The sequence below is a fragment of the Diadema setosum genome, chromosome 20 (assembly GCF_964275005.1).
Source record: "Diadema setosum chromosome 20, eeDiaSeto1, whole genome shotgun sequence".
NCBI classification, from domain to species: Eukaryota; Metazoa; Echinodermata; class Echinoidea; order Diadematoida; family Diadematidae; genus Diadema; species Diadema setosum.
The window spans coordinates 11,690,485-11,706,077 of NC_092704.1; the positions used below are offsets into that span (position 1 = coordinate 11,690,485).

Below are 15,593 nucleotides of genomic sequence, written 5' to 3' on the forward strand. Positions count from 1 at the left end.
AAGTCTAAGATCGCGATCTTTATGATCTCGATCTTTTGCCAGTGTGAGCGCGGCTTGTGTCGACATTTTGATACCATACGTATCAGCACATTATTTTTGTCTAGGTAGTGATATTTGCTGTCGGTTATGAAGTCTGGAAAATGTTGAAATAAAACTAGCGATTTGGAATGGACTCGATTGTCCGGTCTGGACTTTTTGACCACAATCAGACAATGTGGATTAGGGAGGATATAGTGCTCGAGCAGATGCGACTGACGTCATAGATATGATATGTTGGATACATTTGGTGCTTACAGCCACATCGATAATACCATGGACATACGACGTTGTTTAAGGTCCATGGTAGTAGTACACCCACCTGACAGTGTCGTAGTAGGCACCGCGGATGACGTAACCTGAGGCGTTGTCGTTTCTGGTACTGTACAATCACACACACATATACGTGAGATAGCATTGACGGAAATTCTATACAATAATCATGTTTTCTCGGGTTGTGGTCACCTTTTTCTTTTGGAAGAAGCGGTCCTCTTTTCGACTGACATTAGAAGAGGACCGAATAACTCTTTGTGAGCAAAACATTACGTGAGCGGATATCGGCAAAACTCATTGGAAATTGCGAAAGTACAGTAACCATAATTGTGTAATACCAAATTTGACGTCAGTGAAATTGCTGAAAAATGATGTAATTCTAAATGACACATAGATAGTACTTGAAATCAAATGAAAGAAAAAATCAAATCAACAGTAGGAATGGATGCTACAGATATACAGGACGCATCCATCTTATGCTTTGTCAAAGGTTTGCAGACGCATTCAAAATGATAAAGGAATAGGTCATGTTATAGAGATATCACGGAACTAGCTCCATTTGTATATCAACTGCTAAACTTTACTTTGGTTCTCCACTTACCTGGCGTGGTAGGCACTGTTGGCGACGTAAATTGAGGCGTTGTTGTTCCTGGCACTGCGCGTTCAAACACATACGTATATGGTAGAATTAGTGGTAACGTAAATTGATATAATAACACTTGCTTTCGCAGTTTATGTGCACCCTTTCGAGAAAAGGACTCTTTTTGATCATTTCTGACAAGCAGACCAAAGAACCACAGCAGACATGCATGGGGCGGGGGGCGGGGAGGGGAGGGTTTGACCAAACTTATTTCAAATCGCTAGAGAATGGAGTAGGAGGAACACGAATAAAAGGTGCAGTTTTACGAAAACTGAGGAATGAGAATAGGTGCTTCCAGTGCTTTTCTCTCAGTGTACATCAGTATCAAATGCTAACTACCTTCTAAGCTATCTGCCATGAATAGAAGAACATTAAGCACTTATGATGGTACGTATAGAATTTGTATCGAAAAGTCTGACATAACTTTAGCATAGAGGTAGGCATGTTACAATGTGGTATTTTGTTGTTTTCTGTATGCAAAATATCTTAGCTTTTCTGCCAGAAACAAAAAGAAATCATTAGACCAAAGCCAACATGGACATGGACCTGCACTTCACTTTGAAAAGAGTCGGGTAACAGAATGATTACGCTGACGCGATTATCATTAAATTGAAACGACCAACTGACAAAATGATCATATGCGACGGTGTACGGAACAAACATTTGAATATGCAAGATATTAGTCTTTAAAAAAAAAAAAAAAACAATGCCATGCTCACAAAAGCTTACCACACTCGGAGGATATTGTCTCTCGAATGATATACTGTGTTCCTATCTTGATGCACTCGGCAATCTTGCATTCCGATATCGCCCAGGCCTCGTTGAGCTGGACAGGGCGAGAAATTGGATGGTGGTTGTAAATTTATTTATACAACCAGTACGTCACTTCTCAAATCTCAGAGCAGAAAAAAAAAACAAGGTCATGTTCCTTGCTCAAGTTTAAACCTCCTTGGGCCATGAAAAAAAAGAAGAAGAAATGGCTGCCCCAGGGTATTACAATACACTTGAACTTGACTGTACATTGCGAAAAGCTACCAATCTGTCATAAATGCACACCGAAAGTAAAGATAAAGTTATCTTCCAAAATCAACCGGTGTAAGTGGTACGTTACAATCAGAGAAACAAAATGTTTAATTTTTTGTTTTTTATCCATGGTGATTAACCCTTTCTGTGCCGATGTCAAGTCGAATATGCACAAATTTCACATACAAAACTATGGACAGGTAATTAGAGTGGCACATAGAGGGTCAATTCATCTTTACATCATGTATATAGCCATTAAAATGTTTGAAGAGCCGTCAAAATGAATCTTAAGCTATCATATTATGATTGCTTTACAACTTACCTCTATGTAGCCATTGGGGACATCCGGATCAATGCAACGTTCTGAAGAAAAAAAAATACAATGCAATAGAATTTGCAGGATAACCTATTATAGCCAGACGCATGTATTGGTGAACCAACGTTTGTTGTAGTGTTCTCGTCTGAAAGCTGTCATAGTTATGTTGAATTTCAAGTTATGAATAGGCCTTGAATACTGTTGATGTATATTTCTGTACACCACATCTCGAGTGAAATGCGTAATTTCCTTTCTTATTTTGTCTTTTACGTTCTATTTCTCGTCGATGAGTTTTGAGAACAAACAAAAACGAAGTCAAGTTATCAACACCATGTACGACCCTTTATAGTATGTTTGTTAGTTAGGAGTTATTTGAATATTTGAAGAAAAAAAACATGAAAAATACAGATAAGTGTTTAAATTGTTTGTACCAAAGAAATGGCTTTGTGTTGAAGTAATAATTTTGTATTTCATCCATTCTCTGTATAATTATGTTGCTTCGAGAAATCAATAAATTCTATCATTGGAAAAAAAAACACCATCAAACTTACTTCAACAAGCTAATCATAGACCTATCAGCAATACTTTTCTTGCTTTGCACTTAGTCCACTTGTGGTTTCATAAAAAAAATACACTTTCACGCAATGTTTCTGTTTTTAACATACCTCAACATCACTGTCAGTCCATCCTTCTATTTCTTTTTTTCTGTTGTTTATAGAAATATGATCCGAATTTTACTCTTTCTGCATTCGTTTAAAGGGCTGCAAAACACTTTTGTTTCTAGATAGTACTGCTTTGCATGGAAGTTGCGGTATGAAAACTGTGTACTGGACGCACTGTGATCAGAATCTTAACGTCCCCGCTTTCTTTTATATGGCTGTATAGACCCTTTGCTTTGTAAATAATACTGTTTTGGGGTGATGAAAACACTTTTACACTAGTGTATTACAATTATCATACATTTTCACTACCTTATTTCCAATTACAAAGAGACAGGAACAAACAGAAAGCCTTATTAATAATACCTCTTGGCACACATCTGCAGCACTCGTTGGGAACGTCTTCAATCTCCTCCTAAAAACACCGGCATTAAAAAACAGAACAAAAATCAAATGACGATAGAAATCAACCATCATCTCAATTATTCTCTTGATACGAGTTCGAAAAAGTGCAACTATACTAAAAATTACTTGACTTTAATGAGGTGCTCTCTCCTTCACTGTTATAATAGTATAGGTCAGCAGGACTGATTCATTTAAGTATCAATTTTTAACTTATGACATGGCATAAGTGTTTCTCGTGTTATTTCCTATCATCATTAAACCTCCTAAAATTATACTAATATCTGAGATCATATCAATGACACGACATTCAAACAAAGGAGCTTAACAATACCAAAATGCATCACTACTTACATTCGTGTACGCAGCCCCAAATTCATACTTTATAAGCTGTAAAAACGGGGACATACTATTCACATATAAATGATAACGGAAAACAAACTCACGTCCGCCGCACATTCCAGTGTGCAATTCTTGTGACAAGATTTGATGCACGAGATCGGGTCTGAATATTCGCAATATGTGCAGTTTCCTTCCATCCAGGTTCCCTGGAAAGCAAAACCCACGCACAGTTTGAGAGACAGATATGAAAAACGAAGCGAAGTTGGACGGTAACCTTGACCAGGACATACTGCTAGGCTATAGCATCACTGAGGCAATGTTATGGGAATATCATCTTTTGACGTCTTCCCTTATGAAGGATGATTACGGGCGTGCCATTAATTTACCTAATTTATGTGTATTTATACACAAATACATTAGGTATACGCATTACTCATGACTGGCCATTTATTTTCGGAGAGGTAAAAGAAAATCGCCTCCAGAGACGCATAGTATACGTACGGCACAAATAAGGAAAGAACACTGATGATATTCAAAGTGTCAATTTACGAGATGAACGCAAATGATTAACGATTGTTGTTGTTGTTGTTGTTTATCTTATAGTTGGCGGGTTAGGGATAAGGCCCCTCTCCGACTCTGCATCTATTTCACGAGTGTAATGCTAGAAGCCTTACATCATGCTCGCATTGGCAGCTGTCAGCGCACGCCGTGCCGTTCCAGACCATGTTGTCCGAGCAGTAGCAGGGACTCTCCCGGCCTTCCACGTTGCACACCTCGGTGTCGGAGTCGCAGGTCCGCTCGCAACGTTCTTGAGGATCCTCGCGCCACTCCCTTCCGTCGGTGCACTCTGGATATGCACGTTCATGAAGAAACAAAGTATTTCCGGTAAGTGGGATACCACATTACAACATTAAATTGATGTCTTCATTAGCCTACCTGTTGCCTTTCTTTTTCTTTACACACTGGTTGGTGAAAGAACAAAATACTGCGTCTAGTTATTGAACTAGTCTATTATTATTATTATATTCTTTATTCGCTTCTTACAAAGCACATATAGTATATACAATGAAATATTCCTAAAAACATGCAGATACAATGTATATACGTGGATACAGAAATGAAGTATTAAAAAAAAATAAACAGACACACACATGAATCTAAAAATGCCCTCAGGGAGATGCAAGAGACATCCACATATTTTCTGTTATTAATACATTCGCCCATCAACCCTCCCTCACCCGTGCCCACTCTCGACTGTTCGGGGAAGAGAGTGGAGCACAGCACCCATCCATATCCCGGCTAAAAAACTACGCACCCAATCCAGCACAATGTACCTCACTCTCTGACTAACTCTCTATAATGAGGCAAATGTCTTTTGCTGTGGCATTGAAGTCATATCATGATGTCTTGACTCAAATATCACTTAATAAAAAGCCCTTGGTCAAAAACATTGTCTTGCGATTAGTACATGCTAAATATATAGAAGGAACATAAACGTTTGGAGATTTTAGTTCGCAATAAACGATGATTTTCGTCAGTATAAGGTCACACGACACGTGAATATACGCCCTGTATAAACGCGGGTCTCTCACACACAATATATTCTGACACTTAATGTCGAGCATGCAGCGTGTCAACATTTACCGGGCACACAGCGACAGCATGATCCGTCTTGCAGATCGTACAGCCTCATGCCTTCCGCGCAGGTATCAATGTTACACGACTTGACCTTGCTGTTCTCAAGACGGATCACCGTCGGGCCGCACGTTGCCGAGTAGCAGTCGTCCAGAATGACTTCTTCGCCGTACTGGTTCGGAAAGAGTGTGAAAGATGAAAGAGCGTGAATGCTGGGTATAGGCGTAATATGCAATCGTCGTCAGAAACCTATGACATTAATAGCAACGGCTCACGGCCCTACGGCCCTCTACTCAGGCGGGCAACCACACACATATGCTTCATCCAGATTCTTAGAAATGCAGTGTACCTCCGTTAGGGATGGAAATTGGTCAGGATTGTGACCCCCTATTACGGACTTATGGAAGGGAATCCACAAAATTACCTCTATCACAATTTTTTAGACATGTTGGAAGGGAAGATTGTAAAAATCTCCATAAATGAAGAAAGAATTCAGAGGTGAAGAGTGTCCACACTTTTAGCCCTTGCATTGACAGGGATTTGCATTTACAGGAGTTAAGTGTGGCGTTCCACAGGGAAGTCTTTTAGGGTCGCTGTTATTCATAATATATATCAATGATTTTTCCTCTGTTTCAGAGTTACTTTCTTTTATACACTTTGCTGATGATACCAGTGTTTTTCTTGCCCATAACGATATCGATGTTCTTGTTCAAAAAGTTAATACGGAATTGAAAAAAGTGATCAACTGGGTCAGAGCTAACAAGTTATCATTGAATGTTCAAAAAACAAAATATATGCTTTTCAGCAATACTGTTGATTCTTTGAATTCAGAAATACTTCTGAATGATTGTAATTTAGAAAGTGTGTCATATTTTAAATTTCTTGGTATTTTTGTAGATAATAAACTTTCTTGGAAAATATATATTGATCATATCTGCAAAATTATTTCTCGCAATATAGGTGTTATGAACAGACTGAAATTTTATATTCCTGAAAAGTCCTTACTAGTGTTATACTCCTCTTTGATACTCCCTTACCTTAATTATGGAATTTTAGCTTGGGGCAATACTCATCAGACGCTGCCGAATAGAGTGTTATTACTGCAAAAGAAAGCCCTCCGTATCATTTCCAATTCTCCCACACGTTCACATACAAATGCATTGTTTGACTGTTATAAGCTATCAAAAATCAACGAATTATTTTTTATTTAACTTAGGTCAATTTATGTATATGTATGATAACAGTTTACTATCTTTGGTTCTATGTTCCAAAACAAAAAACAAACAACAATCATACCATAATTACCCCACCCGACGCTCTAACGGGTTTCATTTACCGCTCCTTCGAACGATTCTAGCAAAGAATACACTTATTTACGCTGGACCAAATTATTGGAATTCCCTGAATCATGATTTAAAATCTGCTCCTTCTATAAACTCATTTAAAAGGAGATTAAAGTTTTTTCTTTTACAATCCTATAATGACGACTCCCAGAATCAGATTAGTTTATAGGCTTACTTTGTTACCCGTCCGCAATATCTGCATTGCCGTTCTTTTTATTATTGTTACTATTGCCTAAGCCTTGACTATAAGATCTTGTTTAACCTATACTTCGCAGTTGAAGGGTTTGTTCTACATTCCTTTTTTTTTCTTCTTCTTTTTCTTCTTCTCTTTCTTCCTCAAACCTCCGAGGATCGTTGTCTTTATCTTTGTTGCATATTCCTGTCTATTCTGTTACCTCTTTATCACGCTATAATCTTGTTTCCTCTTGTGGCGTCTAGTCAGTTTTTTTTTTTCCTACAAGTAGTCCTGTTGCTGTCTCAGTCCTGTTTTATGCTCATTACTCTGTTTGTTGTTGTTTTTTGTATAACTATTTGTCCGTCTGTCTCTTAGTGGGCTGCCAAACTTTTTTTGTGACAAACTTTTTGTGCCGATTTGTTGTTGTCTTCAATTCAACTTTTGCATCGGGCTTTTAATACAAGAAGGGCCCACACTCTACAAGCTTTGTCTTTTTAGTGGGTCCCTCCGTTTTTCACACAGTGCATATATTGACAACCATTTCACTTTCGTTACCTCAGCAACTATTGCAATGTATCGCTACTGTTAGTTTTTTTTCTATTATTGTTGTTTTCTCTTTACAATTGTATGCATTGTTTCTTTCACTCAAGAAAGTGAGATTTATGTTTGTATATTGTGGAAAAAACGAATAAATTTGAACTTGGATTGATTTGATTTGAATGTCTTCAGAGACTTTCTCATGCTGAATATACCAGAGAAGCTGTACTTCCCTGCGAAAAGAAGGCCAGCCCAATGTGCTTTGCGGCAAAACATTCCGAGTAAGCACATTCGGGAGAATCGGAGGAAACACCAAGAAGCCGTAATACCCCTATTTTGGGATTTTTCGGGGGTTTGAAACTAACTCTGTTCGGGACCTGTTTCAGGGTTGTTGATAAAGATTTGAAAACTACCCCTGATTAAAATTATTTCGGACAAAAATCCTATAAGATCTCGTATGTTAACTATTTTCGGGATTTTCCCCCGAATTGAGCCCATTAAAATATACTCCTTTTCCCCAAAATCGGAAACGCGCATGCGGTACAGAATGACCCCCTGAGTGTGTGTGTATGCGAGGGCGGGCAACGGCTTTGCAAATTGTCGATTTTTTTCTTGCCCATTTTGTTGCAGCAACATTGGTCGGGCAAATTCTTAACTTTTTTTTTTTACATGACGATATACTCAATACTGCAAACGAAAGTCGTGCCATCGTTAATGTTATAACCTTCATCGCCATCCAAAATATTACGATCATTAAATTACACCTGAGCTCTTGTTTCTCTTTCGCTATAGGTCTACGCCCATACATACAGACAAAAGACGCAGACACAAACACACACTGTACACTGGAAATAGAAGTATATACCATTTTGATATGGATGAAACATAAACGCGCATCTGAACATCTATGTATGCATTATTATGGCAGACGTGTGATACGAACCTGATAGAATTGTCCATTGTAGTAACATGGGCAACTCTCCTCATGTACGCATTCTCCATCGTCCAAGACGTATCCTTCTGCACAGTGGCAGGCGTACACACAGTTGTTGCATGATGGGTTGTTGGCCATATCCTCGCAGGTAGTACTGCAGCCGCATTTCCACTCTCGATTTTCTTTGCAGGCTTCAAATTTTAGCGAAAAAAAAATTGATGTGATATAATCAAAACTGCCATAATCACATCGATATTTGGCATGATAGGAAGTATTCATTGCAATACACAGATAAACGGCATCAATCATGTCTACTCAACATCACGAATTGACTAAAAAGGGATATCACAATCACTATGCACCTCCATGCTCAAAGGAACTGTATAGTTTTGGTCAAGATTTGTCTTCATTTTTTCTTTTGGTCTACTACTACTTGTGAAATATGAGAAAGCATACAATTCTAAAAGGAAATCAAAGATTATTTTTGATGAACAACGGTTTTGAAATGACTGAGATATAAAAAAAAAATAAGAATAAAAAAGGTAGGACCCATGCACCTCTTATCATTATCCCTTTGTTGTTGGATATCTCAATTATTTCAAAGCCAAATTTCATCATACATAATTTGAATCCTTCTTATATAGATTGGCATGGTTTTTTATTTTATATATATATATATATCATTATATCTCACAAGAAAGTTAAAAACCTGAAGCCCCATCTCAACCAAAAACTATACCATCCCTTTAAATTATGTTGGTAACTTGGACACAACCACTTCTGCCAGGGGTCTTGAACCCGGGACTTCCTGACTGAGAGTCCGTTTGATCATCTACTGAGTCACACTGGCTTCTAGAACGAGTACTCTAAAAAAAGTTCGTGTGTTCAATTCGGTATCTTTTCTGAAAATGGATTGTCCACTCATATACTCAATTAGTTACCGGGGGTTGTTGTCACTTTTGGCGTTGCTGTGGTTGCCTCCTGGGTTAATGTAGTTGGTAGCTCTGAAAAGAGAAGTTACAGCGGTCATAAAAGTAAATATCTATATATATCTGCAACATGTATATCTATATCTATATCTATATCTATATCTATATCCATATATATTTCTATCGTTCTCTCTCCCCTATATATGTGTGTGTGTGTGGGGATCAACCAACAACCTCGTTGCACAGGGGCTGTCTTCTTGTGACAATATTTGCATGTAACTCCCTACTATGAACAGAAACGTGAGTACACACGCACACATACACATACACACGCACACACACACACACACACATACACACAATACTACTCATGCGATTGGAAGCTCCTGAGCAATTCTCGTAATCACGCTTTGGATGCTATCGTAGCAAACTGTGTTCTCTGCTTATTGCAAACAACAACAACAAACAAACAGTGGCAACAAACATAACAAAACAACCCCTCCCCCCCCAAAAAAAAAACAAACAAACCAAAAACAAAAAACAAAAACCGAAACCCGAATAAAGCCTGCTTAATTATCCTGAACACAACCCCTTTCAGTTACATGGTGGTGTATGTACAACTCGCGTATGAATGATTTGAAAGTTTGTTTCATTGCTGGCGAAAACCGATGTTCCATACTTTGGAGTTTCAAGTACATTCAATGCATAGCCCACCATGATCAAGTTGACGAATATCAGAATAAAGATCGAGCTAAAAAGTGTCCTCCAAATGGGACAAGAATAGCGAAATGATAATGTATTCATCACACGAAATGTTTCTTATGTTGATGGTGTTGTAACCGCTCTTACCAGAAACAGAAGTCGTCCCGCCCGGAGTGGCTGTAGTCTTGACGGTGGTCGACTCTTCGGGTGCCGACGTTGAATGCTCTATGACGGTCGTCGTTTCTTCCATATTCGGGGTGGTTACCGTTGTCGTTCGAGCTGACGTCCAGAAGGTAGTTGATTTACCTATCAATATGATATCATCATTTAAGTTATAGTTATGATGATAATAATTCCTAGTCTTTATACAGCGCATTTCACATTTATTAAGTATCTCAATGCGCTTTTTGGACTATTATTACCCTGGCCACTGGAAACAAAGTTTCCAACCAGCACTGACAACAGTGCTCACCCTCCACTCCCTGGGGAGCATTCCAGCCTGTCGCAGTCATGGCACACACATGATGCTGATCAACCAACAAAAGCTTTCTCATCCTACCAGGTACCCATTCATACTCCTGGGTGGAAAGCAGCAATGTGGACATAGCGTCTTGATGAAGGACAAACGTGACGGGCTTCCCATGGGCTCGAGCATGATTCTTACATACCAGGCTCATGTTATTCAGAGACGAGCTCTCTTACCCACACAGCTCTCTTACCCACACATGAAAAAGGTCCAGTTTGCGCTGACTGAGTGCTGTTGCGTAACATTATACTTTTGGAGACGTAGACAGGAATGGCGAAAGATGACGTGGTGTATTTGTCAAATGGTATACCTTTGAGTTTTGCCTTCGTGGACATACTATAATATCAGTGCTAACTTCACCAGGTCAAGTATTTCTCTCCAGGCAATTTCATGGTCGAAAAACGTGATTCTTTTAAAACACAATAAAAAACAACAACAAAAGGAACAAGCACACAAACACATACGCGCGCACGCACATGCACACACACGCACACACAAAACGCGTGGTAAGTGGTATGAAAACTTCTTGGCTTCCTATAATTTGGTTGACGTTCTCATAGATACTCTTGACGCGATAGACGGGGCCAGAAGAACGGAAAAGTTTCTGCATCCGTGTCGGTATTTCGGCGAAAGACCAGACATCAGCGAGACACGGTTTTAAAAATAAGAAGCAAGTGTTCAAAGTCATAACTTATTCTAATCAGAGTCATCTCAACACGTTTGTACGCAAATGGGGTGCATTGTTGGTTACATGGCGGATAAAATAAAAACTTATCCGACTGTCCAGGAGTTGTCGCTTCTGAAAATGTGACAAGCGAGAGAGAGACAAAAAAAACAACAACAAATGCTTTTGTAATCAACTTCTAACCGTCGTTGTAGAGAGCTGAGATTACAAATGTATTGTAAAAGACAAATAAAGCACTTTCCGGGACTTAGATGACAATTTATTGTATATATTGATGATGGTAAAGTCAGATATGATTGGGAAACAGTATCCTTGTTGTATAACATGATGAAAAACGAGCAGTGGCGCGGCACAATTCGCGCAATAACAAATTTTCAGAACAGTTGTACTTTGAGCAATAGTCAGTTTCTTGATTTAGTTGGCATGTTTTGCTCTACGTGTACCAAAATGTTATTTCGTGGTTATCTTGTCACTTAATGGTTGTGCATTGGTTATTCCTGTTGCCAGTCACGTTTTGGCAAACAGGGCTTGGCTATATGATATATATATATATATATATATATATATATATATATATACAGCAGGAATGCTTTCTGGTGTACAGTCCGTTTGATTTTGATAGAGATCCAGTATGGTGAAGTAGTGTCATATCCATTGTGTCTAATTTGGTGTGAATCTAGAAATAATTTCCGAGATGTTAAGAGATACATTGTGAAGGAAGCCCGTTAAACACGAAAAGTATGCCTTGATCATCTCCCTTGCACTATTAGAAGAGATCAAGGACAATCCTGCTCGTTGGTTTGCGAGTCGTTCAATTTTTCAAAAAAAATCCAGCAAAGTGCAGTCGGTGCCATTTCCATCTTGTGCGCATGGTATTGAAGCACAGAATTACTATATGAGAATGATTTTTGAAGGAAACCCATGGAACACCCCCCCCCAAAAAAAAAACAAAAACACAAAAAACAAAAACTTTGTTTGTCTTTTACAATACATTTGTAATCTCAGCACTCTACAACGTGATTGCAGCGTATGGCGCTTCGCTGTGGACTTGAGCATTAAAAGAAATATTTTTTTTTTTTTTACTTATTTAATGTTTCATGGTATTTGACCAAACCGAGAAAACCTAATATTTTTATGAAAATACATTGTATTACCTGGAGGAGAGGTACCTCTCGTGGTTGGAGCCAGAGTGGGTCCTGCGGTAATATACAAACAAAGGGGAAAATAAATCCATAGCAACCTTTTTAATGAAATTGATCCGGCCATAGCTAACAACTTAAAATGCTCTAAGTTCACTTATTATACCGTTCATAGCGCACGGAGTGAATGCAATGTGTCTTATAATCTATACATGGATAAAGAATCAAATGATTAGAAATAAATCATAGTATATTCCTTTTCTGCGTAACTAGAACTTTTAAGGATCACGACAGACACGTTAGATAGAACTGCTTGAATTTTAATCCTGAACGAGAATTTTCCGTTTGAACTCACAAGAACTTGTCCAGATAAGAGTGTTGTTTTTGAATAAGTCACTTAAAGTGCACCTACCCTGACAGCCGTAGACCTCGATTTCATTTCCCAGATTAAGTACATCTCCAAAGGTTGCTCCGATAGCTCGCACAGGCCCCAATTCGGATGGAAGCCAGAGGTTCGTTGGAGCAGAGTCACTCAACGAAAACGTCACTTCGCCCTATGAAGAATACAAAGAAATTAATCAGTGCATTAGTACAACTTTCCAATTGATTCTGGACCAAAGAATGTTCAGAAAATGCGAATGCAAATCTAGAAAATCAAATATGTTTGAAATACGACTGCAATAAAGGGGTGACATAATAATGTTTTTCCAAGAAAGATAACAAGTTTTAGTACGATGAATCAGAGAAGACGATCAGTAGAGATTTGACAGCTAGGACTGGTACACTGAAAATAGAGGATATTGTTAAGCCTTTCTCTATCATTCATGGTCGTTGGATATCGTATACAGTGCTTTAGGGTTGTACGTGCAAATCAACACTCAAAGCACATAATGGGTTAATAGAAGATACAGGCGAAATACCGCCCATTTCCTTTTATAACGTATTAATACAAGAAGTGGTAAAGTATGTTCTGTGTAGAACAAGGGAATACTTGTTTATTTAGGATTTACCTGACTCTCTGACTCTCCCGATTCTGAACCGGAGAAGTCACCAGATCCTGATTCTGTGCTCTGTGCAGGAACAATAATCCATTCATCTCCTTCGGCGCGCTTGATCCTGAATACTACTGTAGTCATTGTAGGGAAGCTGCTGGCAGGTAGTTTGATTCCTCTGATAGTAATAGGATGACTGAAACTGGCTTCGTATGTCAAGGTAGTGACTTCTTGCAATGGCTCTTGTGGCTCGTAGCATTCTGAAAAGAATGGTCAATCGTTCGTCTCAGTTATTGGGTAACATATTTTGGCCATACCATAGCGTTCCACTACCGTTGATGTTTGTACTAATGGGACATGAATCATATTAGAATGGAATGGAAATAACCTAATGCTGTTGTTGGTTGTTCAGTTGCTCAAGTGGTATATGTGATGGTCGACTGAGTAGCAGTTGTCTGCACTACTACCACTTTTGTTGTTGGTGCAGATGTTGTTTTGGGGATATATAACAATGTATTGTATTGTAGCGATGACAATCTCCTGAGTCTTAAAATGCCACCAGTAGTCAAGTTAGAACATTATTCTCAACTAAATTCCATGCTTTAAATTGAGATAGAAGGGAAGTGTTAACTTACGAGATTAATTTATAAAGAAAGCTCATTTGCCAGAGAGAGGAAAAAAACAAACAGAACAAGGCTTTACCCATCGCTGTAGTCTGAGCAGGGATAGTAGTTGTAAGACTTGTGGTCTCCTCCGTCTTAGTAGTACCAACTGGAGTTGTTGTGGTAACAGCTGTGGTGGTAGCTTCAGTGACTGTTGTGGGTTTCGACGTGGTGGTAGGTATAGTTGTAGTTACAACGGTTGTAACTACTGTTGTTTCCATGCCCGTTGCTGATGTATAAAACAAAAGTACATCGGAAATCCAAGATGAAACGCTCACAGTTCTATTACAATTTAAATTCAATTCATTGATTTCATAAAAGCAATACAGCCAATATTGACAATAATTAACAATGCAGAATGTGTAGCGTGATTCTTTTTATTTATTTATTTTTATTTTTTTGCTGGAAGTTGAGAGCACTGTAAAGCGCAAGAGAAATGAGTGAAAAATGTATAGACATAACTTTACCAAATCAATAACCTGCCAAGTATCTTTTTGTGATCACACAAAATTCCAAAGTTGATATCCTGTTGCAATATATCAGCAGATAGTGGTTAAATTTAGTTGGAGAAATGAATAGATAACATACAAGAACAAAAGAGATGAATGAGGACTTCTTCAGCGAAGAAAGAAATGAAATTACCCGTTTCAATACACCCTCTGAATGTCACCGTCAATTCCGAATCTGCCACGTTGTAGTCGTCAGGAAGGGTGATATCGAAATAAACTTCATTCAAACCAGTCAAGGGTTCAAGCTCGTACATTCCTGAAGTCTGATCGTCTCTGGGTTCAGCTATAAAGTTGCGTTCAACCTCCCCATCGCTGGACGAGAGGACACCAATTGTAACGCTATCGGGAGGTGAACCATTGGTTGTGCTTATGCTGACAGCTGATATCTTAATCGTCAGGTCTGAGGTGTCATCGACTGATTTGACAGTGACCTTCACTGTCCTCTCTGAAGTAGGTTCGCTCCAAAGGTTGGTTTTATTGTTGTCAAGTAAAACTTCCAATTTAGTATCAAGATCCACGCCATCCAGTGGTTTTCTGCAAGCAGCTGGTAAATAAAAGAAATGTCTTGGGTGTAGACGGGCGTGACGACGAATTTGTAGGGTACAGTATTGTTAAGTGAACAGTAACACGTTAAAGTCATTGAGAGAGATATCAACATATGCATTTTAGTCATTCGTTCAGTTAAGCAAACTGGGTTGCTGGATACCATAAAGCAGAATGTAGATGAAGGAAGAGGTTATATATGCTAACATGAAAGAGTTGAGTGACCGCCTTCTAGTTTTACATGACATAATTCAGGTTTTACGTCTTCGGACACGAGTCTTGGCAAAATGGAAGTGAGAACTTACCTGGCGTTGTAGATTCCTGTCGTGTTGTTGTGGTCGATGTAACAGTTGTCTGAGTTGTAGTTGTTGCTTCAGGAGTGGCAGTAGTTTCCTCTACTACTGCTGTTGTTTGCTCGGTTCCTGGAGCAGTAGTCGTTGTCGCTCGCGTTCGCGTCCTTGTTGTAACTTCTGTGAAAAAGGAGAAAACGACACACATGTATCTTTCACTCAGTGTTTTTGACGTTGAGAGACTTTTGTTTTTAAAGAGAAGACTTATAGCGAAGAATAGTCGAAACCAGTTTGATCTTAA

The 15,593-nt window shown here is 38.7% G+C and overlaps 2 protein-coding genes across 2 annotated transcripts in view; both read right to left on the reverse strand.

Annotated features, from left to right (window-relative positions):
- The window catches only part of LOC140243692 (uncharacterized), an 82,075-nt gene that overhangs the window by 15,366 nt on the left and 51,116 nt on the right, over positions 1 to 15,593 (reverse strand). Inside the window, exons 4-14 of the mRNA XM_072323355.1 lie at positions 10,094 to 10,252; positions 9,257 to 9,319; positions 8,325 to 8,506; positions 5,336 to 5,498; positions 4,366 to 4,538; positions 3,796 to 3,897; positions 3,314 to 3,362; positions 2,295 to 2,335; positions 1,679 to 1,775; positions 911 to 964; positions 359 to 418 (exon numbers count right to left, since the gene is read on the reverse strand). Of these exons, the coding sequence (XP_072179456.1) occupies positions 359 to 418; positions 911 to 964; positions 1,679 to 1,775; positions 2,295 to 2,335; positions 3,314 to 3,362; positions 3,796 to 3,897; positions 4,366 to 4,538; positions 5,336 to 5,498; positions 8,325 to 8,506; positions 9,257 to 9,319; positions 10,094 to 10,252 (1,143 nt within the window). The remainder of the gene's footprint in view (positions 1 to 358; positions 419 to 910; positions 965 to 1,678; positions 1,776 to 2,294; positions 2,336 to 3,313; positions 3,363 to 3,795; positions 3,898 to 4,365; positions 4,539 to 5,335; positions 5,499 to 8,324; positions 8,507 to 9,256; positions 9,320 to 10,093; positions 10,253 to 15,593) is intronic.
- LOC140243947 (uncharacterized) lies at positions 11,336 to 15,500 on the reverse strand. Its single transcript, XM_072323616.1, has 7 exons — positions 15,308 to 15,500; positions 14,593 to 15,003; positions 13,991 to 14,179; positions 13,307 to 13,548; positions 12,709 to 12,850; positions 12,312 to 12,353; positions 11,336 to 11,355 (listed from the first exon to the last, which is right to left on the reverse strand). The coding sequence occupies exons 1-7, from the start codon at positions 15,498 to 15,500 to the stop codon at positions 11,336 to 11,338; spliced, it is 1,239 nt and encodes a 412-aa protein (XP_072179717.1).